The sequence below is a fragment of the Bombyx mori genome, chromosome 18, assembly GCF_030269925.1.
Source record: "Bombyx mori chromosome 18, ASM3026992v2".
Taxonomy (NCBI): domain Eukaryota; kingdom Metazoa; phylum Arthropoda; class Insecta; order Lepidoptera; family Bombycidae; genus Bombyx; species Bombyx mori.
In genome coordinates, this window is record NC_085124.1 from 11,525,957 (window position 1) to 11,542,857 (window position 16,901).

A 16,901-nucleotide genomic window follows, 5' to 3' on the forward strand; every position below is an offset into this window, starting at 1 on the left:
TAAGCCGCGTATCCATTGAACGTTTATTATCAATATAATAATATATAATAATAATAAAGCCATTTAATCCAATTCTCACTCTCGATTTATAACACAATGATTGCTAGTAAGTTGTAGTTTAAAATTAAAAGGTTACATACTTATAATTAATTAATTATATAATATTAGTACTATTTATGAGATTTGGACCCCTATTTGGGTAAAGGCCTCCTCCAACCATTTCCATGACTCCTTGTCCTTGCCTGATTTTATCCAGTCGTTTCCTGCAATATGTGTTATGTCATCAGCCCATCGTCTTAATTGTCGACCAACATTCCTTTTCCCCATTGGTCCTTTCCATCGTGTGGCTTCAATGGTCCATCTTTTGTCTGGGTATCGTGAGATGTGTCCGGCCCATCTCCACTTAAGTGAGAGTGCGTGGCTGAGAGCATCGGTAAGTTTAGTTTTTTGACGAATGTTTTCATTCTTAATTCTATGTATTCTTCTAATTTTCAACATGCTCCTTTCCATGGCTGTTCGACTGCATTTAATTTTTTGTTTTATTTTATTTGTAAATATCCACGTTTGGCAGCCATACAACAAGCAGGGTAACAGGCATGTATCAAATGTTGCCCTTTTCATACGCAAGCTGTAGTTCCCTTTTAGGATTTCTTTTAGTGCCCAGAATTTCTTCCAAGTTGCGTTGATTCTTCTTGTTACTTCTTCTTCGTTGCTTGTCGTTTTGAATGAGATTTGCTTGAGACGCTTATTATTATTATTCATTAAATGCGTTTCGGTTTGAAGGGTGGGGCAGCCGTTGTTACTATACTGAGACCTTAGAACTCATATCTCAAGGTGGGTGGCGGCATTTACGTTAAAGATGTCTATGGGCTGGTGAGCTCGTCCGCCCATATAGGCAATAAAAAAAAACTTACATGTTTATTTTGTTCTGTGGTTCGATACTCCCGCCAAATACACCCCGAACGTTTTATTCCTCACGTCTGTTATTGTATTTCAGGAAAACTGAAACCATATTACGAAATTATCTATTGGAAACGCGGCCAGTTGTGATGCTTCTTTCATTGGTATTGACATTGTGATTTTACGTTTCTCAGTATCAACAAAATTAATAAACGCATTTAATGGAAATGTAACACAACATCGTTCGACAATATAATTTCTTATTACCCGCAAATCCACGTCTTTAAAAAAAAATTGGATGATATTCATTGCGTGCTGTACCCGCATATAGGGTACAATCAACTACTAATGCGTTTTTAGGGAAGGTAGGATTGCTGGTGTCCCGGAGGCCTTTGCAGTTTCCCCAGGACGGGTGGTCGAGGACGGGCTCAACCAGGAGGGGTAGTACGATCCGATTCGATCGTTCATTCAAAAAACTCCAAAGTCCAACCCGTCCTTAGTCTGAAAGTAATAAAGTCAATTAGTTTTAAAGTCGTCGTGGCCTAAAGGATAAGACGTCCGGTGCATTCGTGTTGAGCGATGCACCGGTGTTCGAATCCCGCAGGCGGGTATCAATTTTTCTAATGAAATACGTAGGTACTTAACAAATGTTCACGATTGACTTCCACGGTGAAGGAATAACATTGTGTAATAAAAATCAAACCCGTCAAATAATGATTTGCGTAATTACTGGTGGTAGGACCTCTTGTGAGTCCGCACGGGTAGGTAGATATGTTACTTTTTTTTATTGCCTAGATGGTTGGACGAGCTCACAGCCCACCTGGTGTTAAGTGGTTAGTGGAGCCCATAGACATTTACAACGTTAATGCGCCACCCACCCTGAGATATAAGTTCTAAGGTCTCAATATAGTTACAACGGCTGCCCCGCCCTTCAAACCGAAGCGCATAACTGCTTTACGGCAGAAATAGGCACGGTGGTGGTACCTACCCGTGCGGACTCACAAGATGTCCTACCAGCTCGTCCACCTATCTAAGCATTAAAAAATAAATAAATAAAAGAATCCATTCACCTACAGGTATCAATATAGAAACATAACAATCGAACGACGGTAACACCAGTGAGTGTCTTTTATAAAATGATTATAACTGACGCTCACTGCTTATCTGTCGCTTATCTGTCGTTATAAAATTATTATATTTAATTATATTTCCACGGTGAAGGAATTTGATTGTGTAATTATCTATATCTATACTTAATACTTAATACTTAATACTTAATCTATACTAATATTATAAAGAGGAAAGATTTGTTTGTTTGTTTGTTTCGAATAGGCTCCGAAACTACTGTACCGATTTGAAAAATTCTTTTTCCATTAGAAGCCGACATTGTCCCTGATGAACATAGGCTACTTTTTTTAATTTTTTTTTATTATTATTTTTGGTTTCATGTGTGTTTTAATGTTTCCGAAGCGAAGCGAGGGCGGGTCGCTAGTCTTTTATAAAATGATTATAACTGACGCTCACTGCTTATCTGTCGTTATAAAATCATTATATTCAACTTTATTTCCACGGTGAAGGAATTTGATTGTGTAATTATTAATAAGTAAAAGGCTAGATTAAGATCTCACAGGTCGTCAATCTGCTTCTGTTTGTAGTGAAGCAGTCATGCTTTGAGAGTAAGTCCAAGCCTTCTGACTGAGCCCTTTCTCGCTCACCTGTTCTGATGAAACTGAAAAGACCTCTGGGCCACCAGTACACGGTGAAGGAATTTGATTGTGTAATTATTAATAAGTAAAGGCTAGATCGTCAATCTCACAGGTCGTCAATCTGGTTATGTGTTTGTAGGGCTCAGTCAGGAGGCCAACCCTTCTGACTGAGCCCTTTCTCGCTCACCTGTTCTGGAAAGAGTCCCAAAGGATAAAAGTAAAAAAGCTAATATTATTTTCGGTTTTCGTGAGTCGTATAGTTAATCAAAATTGGTTTTACTGTTTAACACATATTTGACGGTAGTTACAGCATTATTCAGATTTTGACGTACGAGAGTTTAGTCTTCCGTCATCAGGCAAACTTTAAAGTATTCGAATCGTTATGAAATAATAGTAAATTATATTTCCACGGTGAAGGAATTTGATTGTGTAATTATTAATAAGTAAAGGCTAGATCGTCAATCTCACAGGTCGTCAATCTGCTTTTGTGTTTGTAGTGAAGCAGTCATGCTTTGAGAGTAAGGCCAACCCTTCTGACTGAGCCCTTTCTCGCTCACCTGTTCTGGAAAGAGTCCCAAAGGATAAAAGTAAAAAAGCTAATATTATTTTCGGTTTTCGTGAGTCGTATAGTTAATCAAAATTGTTTTTACTGTTTAACACATATTTGACGGTAGTTACAACATTATTCAGATTTTGACGTATAAGAGTTTAATCTTCCGTCATCAGGCAAATTTTAAAGTAATCGAATCGTTATGAAATAGTGAAACGAAAATAATAACCACAAGATTGAACCGTAACAATACTTTAAAATCATTGTAAAATGTCTTTATTGTAACAACAATTTACAAATAGAAAATTTATAGACATAATCACTAAAATTAGTTCAAGTGATGGTCTCTTTTTTTTTATACGAAACCTTTTTGGGAATACGGATTATAAAGTAAGTAAAAAAAATATGTATTTAGATTAAAAACTAATAAAAATGTACGCTTAAATAACAACTAGATGATGACGGTTTTTTTTTTTTGATAACGCCATCTTGTTGTGTCTTTAAAGCGGTTAGTTGCCCTCAATTAAGAAAAATAGTATTGTTATTCGCCAATAGATGTCGGGAAGAGTTGATTATTGAAAACACGAATAAAGCAACATTTTCTGAAAATAAATCGTAGCTAGATCGACTTATCGCCCCCCAAATCCCCTGTGTACTAAATTTTATGAAAATCGTTGGAGCCGTTTCCGAGATTCAGATTATATATATACAAGAATTGCTCGTTTAAAGGTATAATAATAAGATATCGTATTAATTTCATATTATGCTGTTATCCTGTTGATAGGTACTGTACACAATACGAGTATTAGAGCGACGCTATAAAATTATACTACTGTCATCAGTCCTTGGTGCGTGCGCAAATTATCAAGTAAATCGAAATCATAAAGTCGGCGCTAATGACGTTCCAAGATTCCGTTACATAGGAACAAGCACACACAAATACAAAGCAAAAAAACTGCTTGTTTTATTTATTTATTTATTGCTCAGATGAATGGACGAGCTCACAGCCCACCTGGTCTTAAGTGGTTAGTGGAGCCCATACACATCTACGACGTAAATACCCACCTTGAGATATAAGTTCTAAGGTCTCAAGTATAGTTGCAACGGCTGCCCCACCCTTCAAACCGAAACGCATTACTGCTACACGGCAGAAATAGGCAGGGTGGTGGTACCTACCCGCGCGGAATCACAAGAGTTCCTACCACAAGTAATTACGCAAATTATAATTTTGCGGGTTTGATTTTTATTACACGATGTTATTCCTTCACCGTGGAAGTCAATCGTGAACATTTGTTGAGTACGTATTTCATTAGAAAAATTGTTACCCCCCTGCGGGATTCGAACACCGGTGCATCGCTCAACACGAATGCACCGGACGTCTTATCCTTTAGCCCACGACGCCTCATTTTTGTTAACCGATTTAATATATTTGTTTAATTGTAACCATTTCTCTTAACGTTAATTTTTAATGGCCGTCAAAGACACACGCATACACACACACTATAAATAAAATTTATTGTTTTAAATCGTAAACTATACTTATATGTTAACATAAAAACTCAAATACCAAACGCCTTTGACCTAAAACGAAGCCAAACATCGACTCACACACACCCTGTAAAAAGATTACACCAAATCTAGATACAAATAAAAAGAAAAAGAAAAAAACATAATATGATGATGATAGTACAAAAGTGGTTGTGGTGTGAATATTCTCTCTATGCTAACTGGGTCACGGTGTTTATAAGCAAACGTTCTTAAAATGAAAACACCGGCTAAATATAAAGCAATGCATCCACACACAAAGAAATGAAACTGTGATAATATCTATATATTAATACGTGAAGCAAAAACTTTGTATCCCTTTTTACGAAAATTGGGCGGACGGAGGAGTATGAAATATTTCATACTTATAGAGAATATAGAGTAGAAGTGTACAATGCTAATATTTTTTTTAAATAATGCATAAAAGAACATTAAATCAATAAAGAAAATATTACACACACTACATACCATGTATTTGACGCACACACGCATGCATACTATTCATTGTCAAACTTTTGTTCTTGACGTCTGTTGTCAAATTGAGAACAGATTCAATATTGTTTGTCTTTGTTAATATTTTTATAGTATAGGTAGTCTTAGCGAAATTTGTGATTATAGAAGTATAAAATACAATCAAAATAGTGTACAAACTTACAATTCCAATTAATTATAGTCGAATTTCGACTACAGCGGGACCTCTAGTATTTCTTTAATGTAAACTGTGCCTTTTTAATAATTGAAATATATAAAACAATTTCGTTGGATTTTTTTTTATTGCTCAGATGTGTGGACGAGCTCACAGCCCACCTGGTGTTAAGTGGTTAATGGAGCCCATAGACATACATAACGTAAATGCGCCACACACCTTGAGATATAGTTTTAAGTTCTCAGTATAGTTACAAGGGCTACCTCACCCTTCAAACCGAAACGCATTACTGCTTCACGGCAGAAATAGGCGGGGCGGTGGTACCTACCCGTCCGGACTCACAAGAGGTCCTACCACCAGTAAAACCAGATTGAAGGTATGCGAGTGTGAGATTAAAAATAAACCGCTTTATTTAAATATCATCTATAATTTTTAAATTATGTACTAAAATACTATAATGCTACTAAATATAAAGCAATGCATCCACACACAAAGAAATTAAACTGTGATAATATATTTCTTTAATGTAAACTCTGCCTTTTTAATAATTGAAATATATAAAACAATCTCGTTGGATTTTTTTTATTGCTCAGATGTGTGGACGAGCTCATAGCCCACCTGGTGTTAAGTGGTTAATGGAGCCCATAGACATCTATAACGTAAATGCGCCACACACCTTGAGATATAGTTCTAAGGTCTCAGTATTGTCACAACGGCTACCCCACCCTTCAAACCGAAACGCATTACTGCTTCACGGCAGAAATAGGCGGGGCGATGGTACCTACCCGCGCGGACTCACAAGAGGTCCTACCACCAATAAAACCAGATTGAAGGTATGCGAGTGTGAGATTAAAAATAAACCGCTTTCTTTAAATATCATCTATATTTTTTTTATTATGTACTAAAATACTATAATGCTACTAAATATAAAGCAATCCATCCACACACAAAGAAATGAAACTGTGATAATATATTACTTTAATGTAAACTATGCCTTTTTAATAATTGAAATATATAAAACAATCTCGTTGGATTGAATGTTTGCGAGTGTGAGATTAAAATTAAGCTTAAAATTAAGCGCTTTTTTTAAATATCATCTATAATGTTTAAATTATGTATTTTGCAATTATCAAATAACATTTATAGCTATGAATTTGTGTCAGTCATCTGGGGACGCGTTAGTAATCATCCATGAGCAAAACGTTGCCATTAAAACCGGCATATTCTTATACACATTCCATGCATTATTCACATTATAAAGTGCTCAAAAACCCAAATTACATTTACAAACGCTTTTCACGTCTCATATACTTCTAATATGCCTTAATTATTTTCGAACTAAATTATAATTATAATATGTACTCATTGAATTATATTAACTGTGTGAATAAAAAAAGAGTTCTTTAAAATATCATCCGTCGATAGAACCTTTCTCGGATACATGGCAATTTCTCAACTGTACTCTGGCATGACTTGCATCCATAAACAACGGTAATCACTTACCATCAACACGCAAACTCCCATATACAACGGATGGCAAAAAAATTCCATACCATTCTTTATAGCTTAGACGGTTGAACCCATGGACATCAAAACGCAAATACCGTCACCCACCTTGAGACGTGAGTTTTAAGTCTCTATTCTACAACAGCTGCGAAGCCCTTCAGACAGAATGCGTTACTGCTTTGCGGCAGAATTGGGCAGGGCGGTCGTGCTAACCCGTGCAGGCATCACGAGACGTCTTACCCGTTAAATTATGGCTTCACCGTGATCCATTAGTTTCGGCTTATAGTGAACGATAAGTAAAGTTACGTACACATGAATATTCTGTTGATAGTACACACATGTCTGAGCGAGGTTTGATCGCAACACGCGTTAGTTAAAAGCTATTTTTATTAGCATAGATAAACGCGCCAACTGCTTGTTTAATGACAGCCGGTATCCCTAATGCATTGAGATATTAAGTTGATATCTCTAGTGAATTAAATAAATACTAAATACCGAAATACGAATAAATCTTTTTAACAGAGATACACCTTTAAAACAAGAACGGATTATTTGTTCGCCAAAACGAATGTAAGTGGTTAATTTGAATGTTATGTTTTAATTCCCATGATAGCTATCTAAGCGGACAAAGGTGTATTTTAATCATCGAAGGGTCAAGGACAATGTCAACGCATTATGCCACGAAATGAATATAGTAGATACGTGTAAAGAAAAAACCCTTTATTATTTAAAACTCATTAATTTTTAAAAAAGGATTTTTCCCTTTGTGTCTTTCAGCGAAGTCTGTGATTCAGTAAAAAGAAAGTATAGTTTGTTTAAAATATTAATTTTATTAGATTAAGGGCTTTAAATGTTGTTTTCTTATTAAACATATAACATAAAACGTAGTCAAGCATTTTATTGTTAATTCATTCTGAAGTACCCAATATCATTACATAAATAACATCGCATCGATTGATTAAGTTAATCAATACCAACGCATTGCATTAAAAACTGATTGCACATATTGTCGTACGAAAATAGTTCTTAAGCGTAATTTTCAATCAGAACACATTCGACTTTTATCTATCGGTTTAGGTTTTACGTTATCTATTTATCGATATGCATACGTATGTAATACGCAATCGTATCGCTCATACTACAGTTGCCTAATCACTCTACAGCTCATGTGTTTTCTATTTAGTTATATCATGCCGCTCAATAGATTGTAACCTTTTATTCTTTTTGTCTATATAAAACTATGAAAAATGTATTACGTTAAAAGGCATTCGTAAACTAAACCTGCTACTTGTTCTATATTAGAATGAATAGTCTAGTTATTTGATTAATATCATGACACTGTAATTTCAATAGAGCCAAATTGTAAATGGATATTTAAAGTATATAGGATAAGTATTTTATCACAGATCGCATCTACACATCAAATTCAGTAATACTTCTATTCATAATAATCATATTACGAAAACAAAACGAATTAATTAATAGGTACACAACTGAAATAAGTATACTTGAGTGCGAGTAGGTACTCGGCATGTTGAATATTTCTCTTTGTTTAGAATACGGGAAACGCACAGTAACAACCCAAAGAGATTACTTTCGTTTATTACGGACATTTTCTATCGCTCGCACGCCTACAGAAAATAACGTCGCGGTTAACTATGAATTAGTGCCAGTACGAACAATGTTTAGAGATGATTGACCGCGTGGCACTATGAATATGTTAATTGCAAATTAATGGGATGGGACGTTCGGGCGTTTTGTCGACCTAATGCCATCTATTAACCGGATCAGTAAAATAAATTCTAAAACAGCGACATCTAGCGATCAAGTTATGAATCATTTGAGGTGTTTCAATTTGAAACCAACAAACATTGCACCGCAAAGTAGATAGATGTCGCTATTTTAAATTTTTTAAATGACAGAAGTCTGTAATCTGAAACCATTGAAAAAAAATCTATAACTTTGAATTTAAAATTAATTTTATTCGAGAATTATGAATTGACGTTATTAATCGTAAATGCAGTGGTTAATTTTCACTGGTGGTAGGACCTCTTGGGAGTCCGCACGGGTAGGTACCACCACCCCGCCTATTTCCGCCGTGAAGCAGTAATGCGTTTCGGTTCGAAACTGAGACCTTAGAACTTATATCTCAAGGTGGGTGGCGCATTTACGTTGTAGATGTCTATGTGCTCCAGTAACCACTTAATACCAGGTGGGCTCTGAGCTCGTCCACCCATCTAAGCAATAAAAAAAAGTCTTTTTTTTTATTGCCCTTGTAGGCAGACGAGCATGTGTGGTTACCGTCGCCCATGGACGTCAGTAATGCAAGAGGCAGAGCCAAGCCGCTGCCTACCGTTAAGAATCCTCTAAGGTCCTCAGAACGTTTGAATAGAGATATGACATAGAGTATTAGATTAATATTAATTTTTAATCTAACCATATAAATCGCAGTGTTTACTACGTTCAATTGTTTTAGACTCAACAATTTTATTATACTTTTTAAAATAAAAAAAACGGATATTCCCCCAGCCTACTGAGTTTCTGGCAGGATCTTCTCAGTGGGTCGCGTTTCCGATCCGGTGGTAGATTCCGCGAAGCACTGCTCTTGCTAGGGCCAGTGTTAGCAACACCCCGGGTTTGAGCCTCGTGAGCTCACCTACTAACTCCAAATCTAGAATAGCCCCTCGAGGTTACTAGAATAGACATGGAAAAAAAACGGATATTCCTATTATCAATTGTCTTTAAACAAAAAGGAGGAGATTTTCAATTCAGGTTGAATAAGTTTTTAAGTCAATTCATTCTAGACCCATACAGAAATCTACCCTCGTGACTCGATTACAATTTGAGCTAATTCCAAAACCCGATACTACAACGTAGGATTTAAATGTGTGAAAATGAATCATTAATAATGCACATAATGTATTTATTAGTACGAAATTTGTTTACGGGATATTGTCAAAATTTATGGAATCTAATAGTATCACACTATAAAGAATGGTGTATAATACAACGTAATGTGAAGCATTTGCATTCGACCCTCTCAATAATTGATCCTCAAAGTAGGGTGCGCCGCTTGGGAGGGTTGCTTCCTAATAATATAAGTATACAGCGCGTTTCTGAACATTGTATAGAATAGTTTCTAAAGCTAACATGACAATTAATTAGTGTGATTTTTGAAAATGATTTAAGACTCTATTAAAACTAATTATATAGTTTGATAACGCCTTTGTTATTTTCGTTTAATTATTTTCGATATTTATGTTTGTAACACTTTTTAAATTTCGTTAAGATGGACGAATAAGGTGATGTTTATGATTATTTTTTTATATTGTGCCAACTGCCTGTTATCGTGATAGATATAGAGAGACAGATAGATATAGATAGGAAAGATAAGTCGAAGCCCCAAGTAGAACAAGCGAACAGAACTAAAGATACATATATTAAATAAACAGATAGAAAAAAAGATACAAAAAAAACCCTAGATAAGTATTTCAAACTAAATATAAACAAATTAAAAAGTATTTTGAATGTGATTTGAATATAATGAATATGTGTCAATCACAGTTCGAAACAACAAGTCTTGTGTTAGTACCTTATGGTAATTTTCTACCCCAGTCCAGGGTATCTAATGTCACTAGTCTAAATCCAATACTGTCCGTAACCACTTAACAAAAAGTAAGCCGTGAGTTCGGTCATACATCTAAGCTATATTGGCTGAACGTGAAGTTTGTTAACTTTAGTAACCAGTAAGACCGAACTGTAAATTCAATCAAATTCGTTTATAATTATTTGAAACTATCATCGAAAACTGAAACATACGCACCATCTATAGTAGGTGTTCTAGCTTGTAGTTAAGTACCTATAGATACGGCATCGAAACCGACCCCATGGAAAGTTTTTTTTTCGTATGTATGCTGATAGCCTTGAGAGGCTATATCAGCGTTACCCTAGCGTGTAGGTGAGCTCTCGAGGCTCAAACCAGAGATGTTGCTAACACGAGCCCTAGCAAGAGCAGTGCTTCGCAGAATTTACCTCCGAATCAGAAACGCGACCCACTGAGAAGATCATGCGAGAAACTCAGTGGGCTGTGTCTCTGGGTTAATCAAGTTAAGTAGTCAGCGAGGGCAGAACGTAATCCGAATAGTCTAAGAGACGGTGACTGGCTACTTACGGTACCTACTTAGAAAAATACTATTTTCCATTTAGTCTCCTCTAACTTCCGCATTCAAAACAGGTCCTGCTAGTCTAACGAAGGCTTCCTATTTCGGAGAGATAAAAAAAAAAGATAAAATAAGATAATAAAAAATTGATTGAAAAATTTTAAGATAAAATAATAAAAAAATTACTTAGTTCCTACGAATAAATAAATATTTATTCGTAGCTTAGTTCAAAGTGTTCGCAGTGACTAGGCGGCTGCCAATTGAATATTTTTATTATTCTCAATGAAAGTATTCAACGTTAGACAGATACATAGGCGGCACTGAAAATTTCGGGAATTAACGAAGTGACACAATATTACTATTTAAAAATTTATTTATTGCTTTTCGAAGTATTCTCCGCGAAATTTGACACATTTTTCCATACGATGGAACCAATCATTGAAGCAACCATTCCATTCGGAAGTTGGGGTCTCCAAAATGGCCGTTTTGTAGGCGTCCACAGCTTCTTCAGGTGATGAAAATCTCTGTCCACGCAATTTATTCTTTATTTTAGGGAAAGTATAGAAATCATTAGGGCTTAGGTCGGGGCTGTACGGCGGATGGTCTAATAATTCTATGTTTTCTTGCTCTAAAAACTCTTTTGTTCTGTGCGCGGTGTGAGAACTCGCATTGTCGTGATGGAGGATGATGCGGCGGTTGTCGTTCTCTTTACGGAGTTCAGAAACGACCTGTGGCAAACAAATGCTAGCATACCATTCTGCATTAACCGTTCTTTGCCCCTCAAGAGGAATAGTCGTAACATGGCCGGTTTTGGAGACAAACGTGGCCACCATTTTTTTGCAACACTCCGTGAACGAACAATTTTTGTTGGCTTTAACTCATTTTAGAACACCCAAACTCGTGACTGGTTTTTTGTTTCGGGTTCGTACGCGTATATCCAGGATTCGTCACCTGATACAATGTTGTATACAGCATTTGAGGATCCTGCGTGGAATCTTTCGAGAGTTCTGACGCACCAAGTAACGCGAGCCGCTTTTTGCTCTTCGCAGAGCGAATGCGGTATCCATCGGGAAAACAACTTTTTTACACCTAATTGTTCATGCAAGATTATTTGTATTTGACTCATGCCAACGTCTAAAGTTACCTGAATTTCGCGGTATGTCACATGTCGATCTTCCTCAATCAGCTTACGCACAGCATCAGCGTTTTCTTGGGTGACTGCAGTTTTTGGACGACCTTGACGGGGATCATCACTTAGCTTGACACGTCCACGTTGAAACTCAGCAAACCAGCGATAAATTGTGGTTTTGGATGGGGCTTCATCACCAAATGCAGAAATCATCCGGTCAACACACTATTTTTGTGTTAAACCACTTCGAAAGTCATAATAAATCATCGCTCTTGAATTTTCTCGAGTCAATTCCATTTTCTCAACGACTAAACAAGTTTGACAAAACCTCGTGACAAGACCGAGAATCTTTTTTTAAATAAATAAATGGTATTCGATTTTTAAAACCAAAGAGTTTTCAATTAAAAATATTTTAATATGACAGGAACAGTGGAAATATTCCATTCCCGATACTTTTAGTGCAGCCCTCGTATAATAGTTGTGTAACTATGGTAGATACTTTTGAAAGATACAAAAATAGGGCCCGTTTTGACAAAACTGATGCTTGAATTGGCTCTTAACAATAATGCTATTATTGTTATTTATTGTTTAATGTAAAAGAAACTGTGTTAATGAGAAAATGAGGATATTAGTCGAAACATGTAGCGTCAGACGCCAATAACAAGACCAATATTTTTAAATGTCTATTTATTGATTCAATTTGAACTTCGAACTCACAATAAATGCAGCAGAAGGAAAACAAAAAAAATTCAAACAATTATTATACAATGATTAATAATTATAATTTAAGTACATGACAATACTGACCGGGAAAAGTACAGAACTTAGGTTATTAAATCTTCAAACATCGATAAGTGGATTAATATTACATCAAGATCAATCAAAAGTTCATTATCTTCTAAACCGACGTGAGATAGCTGATTTTGAGCAAAAGTTTTGTTAAAAAAATAAATGGTCGGCTTGTTATTATTGATATTAAAAATACAGAGTGGATATTTGATGTGGAATAAACTTACAGATATAGTGAGTTTCTTATTTAAATGCTGTATGATAAGCTACGGGCTGACGTTTGATTACGCCTTTCTTGTTACGATTACACCATCGCCATCTGTTGTCCGGGTAATGAAGCTGACAAACTTCAAATTCGTACCAAAAAAGGAACAATAGACAACGCCGTGACTGATATGACTTCAATTTGTATTAACGTCACTACGCCCGGAAATAAATAGAAATATTATATAGTGTATGTATATAAATTAGCTTATGTAACATATAAGCTTAAATGTATATAATACTGAGGCAGAGTTACATCTTAACTACGACGTAACATTAATTGTGGTACGTGGAATTAGACACGAGCGCAAGCGCTTACTTCATACGGACGAATGCGATATATAATAATATTTGCTTTTATATCTATGTATCTGACGCTAAAACATCTATATAATGTATTAATTTTTGTACATCTACTTATATAGTAATCGTACATACACTCACTAAGCTTAAAGGTTCTGCCGAGATCGCGTACCCAAAAGGTGTCGTAATATCATCCCCGATCGAACGCCGCGGCCATGACTAGATAATGACGTCACTTCATGATTATTGCGCTACCGGCAATGACCATAAACGAGTCGAAACTCCGAAATACCTATTGAGTACACGGCGTATCCGAACGAGAACTGCATATAATCCCGCAGGCGAACGAAGGTGGACTAATAGAAATTTAAGCCGGAAACAATAATAAAAACGCATAATTAACTTCGCACGTACAAATTTATTAGAGACATTGGAATGTTTTAAGCGAAAATTGGAATAGATTTTGGGGGACGTTCGCCTGCGTCGGCTTTGCCCTGACTAAGTACACAATAATTATTAAAATATATTTTCGCATTTATTACATAAAATTCACGTTTAGATCTACCTAAGTTATTAAAGGAAACGAAAGCCGGCATTAGGGGTTAGTTAATAAATGTATAAATTTGTACGCGGAGCCTATATACACAGCGTACCATGGACGTTCATTCCACTCCTCCGAGTAATAATGACCTATGTATTTAGTACTACACAAGCAAAGCTGAATGATGCGTTAAACTTAGATCGAGAAACCGTGTTAATTATCTGATTGTAAAATGAATTACGAATAATACACGAACGAAAACATCGGTTATTATTACTGGAGTAGCGGTCTCGAAAAAACTTAATTTAAAAAACTCTTCTACGGTGACACTTATGTACCCTAAAACACTAGACAAAAAACTTAGATCTAAACCCTTATTAAATAAACATAATAATTACTTTTGGTGCAAAAAAAATAACAAAATAAATACAATACGTTTTGATAGCGAATTACGCACACGTATCATTAAAGACTAATCACACAAGCTTTTTAAATTAAATTTGTAACAAACGCAGAGATTCCCCTCCAGGCACGTCTGTAGTACATGCGCTGACATAGATATTATAAATATTTTGTCAATGGAAACAAACTGTATACAGCTCCTACTAAGGACTGTGTAACACACATCATTTACGATTTAGAAATAGTCAATTTCATTTCTCAGCATGGCTCTACGAGGATTCGGATATGGCCAAGATTGATTGGTTATATATGTTGAAAGCTTTTTTTATTCCGTTTATAATTCTATTACGTATGCTATCTGATATTCGATTGTGTTTTCCGTGGAGCTATGCAAAGAATAAAATAGACTAGCCTTCACATCAGGACTAGAAGCGGCCGGGACCAACATAACCGTTGCAGGGTTAAGACGGGCCTGGCAGGGAAGATGCTCTTGACAGCCGCTGTCACAGATCGGAACACAGAACCTGATTTTCTTAACCTGTACTATGATGGAGCTCTTTTAACTTCCACTTCTAATTATTTTCCGTAAAACCGATTTGCTTCGACGGCTGTCAACTGCTTTGGGAGAGTCGAGGTGGATTTACTCCTTGACCTCGAAGTATTTGTAGGTGGGGTTCTCGTAGCCATTGATCTGCATGTTGGCTACGTGTCGTTCCTCTGGAGTCGGAGCCACCACACCGGTCTGCTCCACCTAAAGATAAGAAATATAAGTAATTTCAGACGCTACCAAAAATAGTACATTGTGCACCAAAGGGAGAAAAGTTGGGAATAAAAATTTAATTGGGCGTGTAAAATTTAATTAAAATTTATGTTCTATTTTTTAGTAGCATTTTCTATAAAAGCGTATTTTGTTAGTTTTTTAAACTATTATTTATTTTATTAACATCCATCACATCCAGTAGTATACCTGCACGAAGCCTTGTGCTTGAGGAGCGCGGTCGCGGCGACGAGCGACAGCGAGGGCGACGCACGCGGCGGCCGCCAGCGCCGCGCCGCCCACACACAGCGCCGGGTACAGGGCACCCGCCCCGCCAGACCCACCGGCGCCGCCTGTGCCGCGCACTGTGTAACCCTGCAACATAGACCGCATTTACCGCATCTGACAGCCCATTGAGTTTCTTGCCGGATCTTCTCAGTAGGTCGCGTTTCCGATCCGGTGGTAGATTCTGCGAAGCATGGCTCTTGCTAGGGTTCGTGTTAGCAACGTCGTCAGGTTTGAGTCCCGTGAGCTCACCTACTAGTTAAGGTTACGCTGAAATAGCCTCTCAAGGCTATCTTAGGTAGGAAAAAAAAGCATCTGACATGCTGATCTCCTCTTCCTACCGCAAATCAATAAAGGGTAGGATAACGATAATACTATCAATTAGTGTTGAGCCCTGCATCTTGAAGTGGGCATAGGCATTTGCGTTGCAAGACAACTTCGGTAATCGTTTACCATAAGACATCAAGCGTTAGCCGCAACTGAAATAATTTTACATTCTAAGAACTATGTACTAATATTTCCTTATCAGTCAGTAGTTATACAATAATCTTGACCGTATTTTATAACTAATTTCACATTTGGGAGAGACGGCTTCTTGAAATATGTAATTTCTATTCATCACTGCCAAAAGAACCATACAGGCCATCAGCATGACATACACAACCCAAACAAATACACATTCGCTCATCATATCTCAAGATAAGAGAGGATATTAAAATAAAAAATAAACGTTCCATATTCGACTGTACTAATCCAAATCCTAAGCTGTGCTAAGGTATGTGTCCATTATAGTATAGACTAGCTGTGCATTGTACTATGTGCTCAGTGCGAGTTTTTTAACGTATCTCGATAGCGTAAAAGTTAACTCAGATTTGTATTCAGTTGGAACGATTGCCGCCAGGGGCGCTGTTAAAAAACTCGCACTAAAAACACTGAACCAACGAGATAATCGATGCAAGTGGCTGTATGTACTTACAGGCTGCGAGTGTTGCAGTTCGTGTTTGAGAGCGTGTGCGGGCGGGGGCGGGGCGCGTTCCTCGGCATGTTCCAAGGCTGCACGAAGTCCTTCTCCTTCAGTCTGCGATACAAATACGTAAATTTGATTCTACCCTCCACCACTAGATGGTGCTATTATAAATAATTTAATGGATTTGTTTTTAAAAATTAAAAGTATTAATAAGTATAGATCGACCCCATTTATGTAGAATCAGACAATATTAACAATAATTTCACGTTGTACATTCATTTATGTGTTGTTATATCTATTGACAAAGTATACGGATTGTCTGACGCGGAAATATCCACGGGACCTTCAAAGCCGTGAGTGAATTATACGTCTATATTTTGTAGCCAAAATATGCATTGTTTGCAAAAAGCCATTGTAATGCTCCAAGTGCTACCGAATACTTACTCCAGTT

At 36.6% G+C, this 16,901-nt stretch overlaps 1 protein-coding gene across 5 annotated transcripts in view; it reads right to left on the reverse strand.

Annotated features, from left to right (window-relative positions):
* Positions 1-12,814: 12,814 nt before the first annotated feature.
* Positions 12,815-16,901, reverse strand: part of LOC100529232 (amyloid precursor protein) — a 146,950-nt gene continuing 142,863 nt past the window's right edge. For all 5 annotated transcript variants that reach the window (XM_004928276.2, XM_062673745.1, XM_004928277.5 and 2 more), the window contains exons 15-17: positions 16,460-16,561; positions 15,409-15,573; positions 12,815-15,192 (exon numbers count right to left, since the gene is read on the reverse strand). In XM_004928276.2, coding sequence (XP_004928333.1) covers positions 15,082-15,192; positions 15,409-15,573; positions 16,460-16,561 — 378 coding nt within the window. In that variant the 3' untranslated portion in view covers positions 12,815-15,081. The remainder of the gene's footprint in view (positions 15,193-15,408; positions 15,574-16,459; positions 16,562-16,901) is intronic.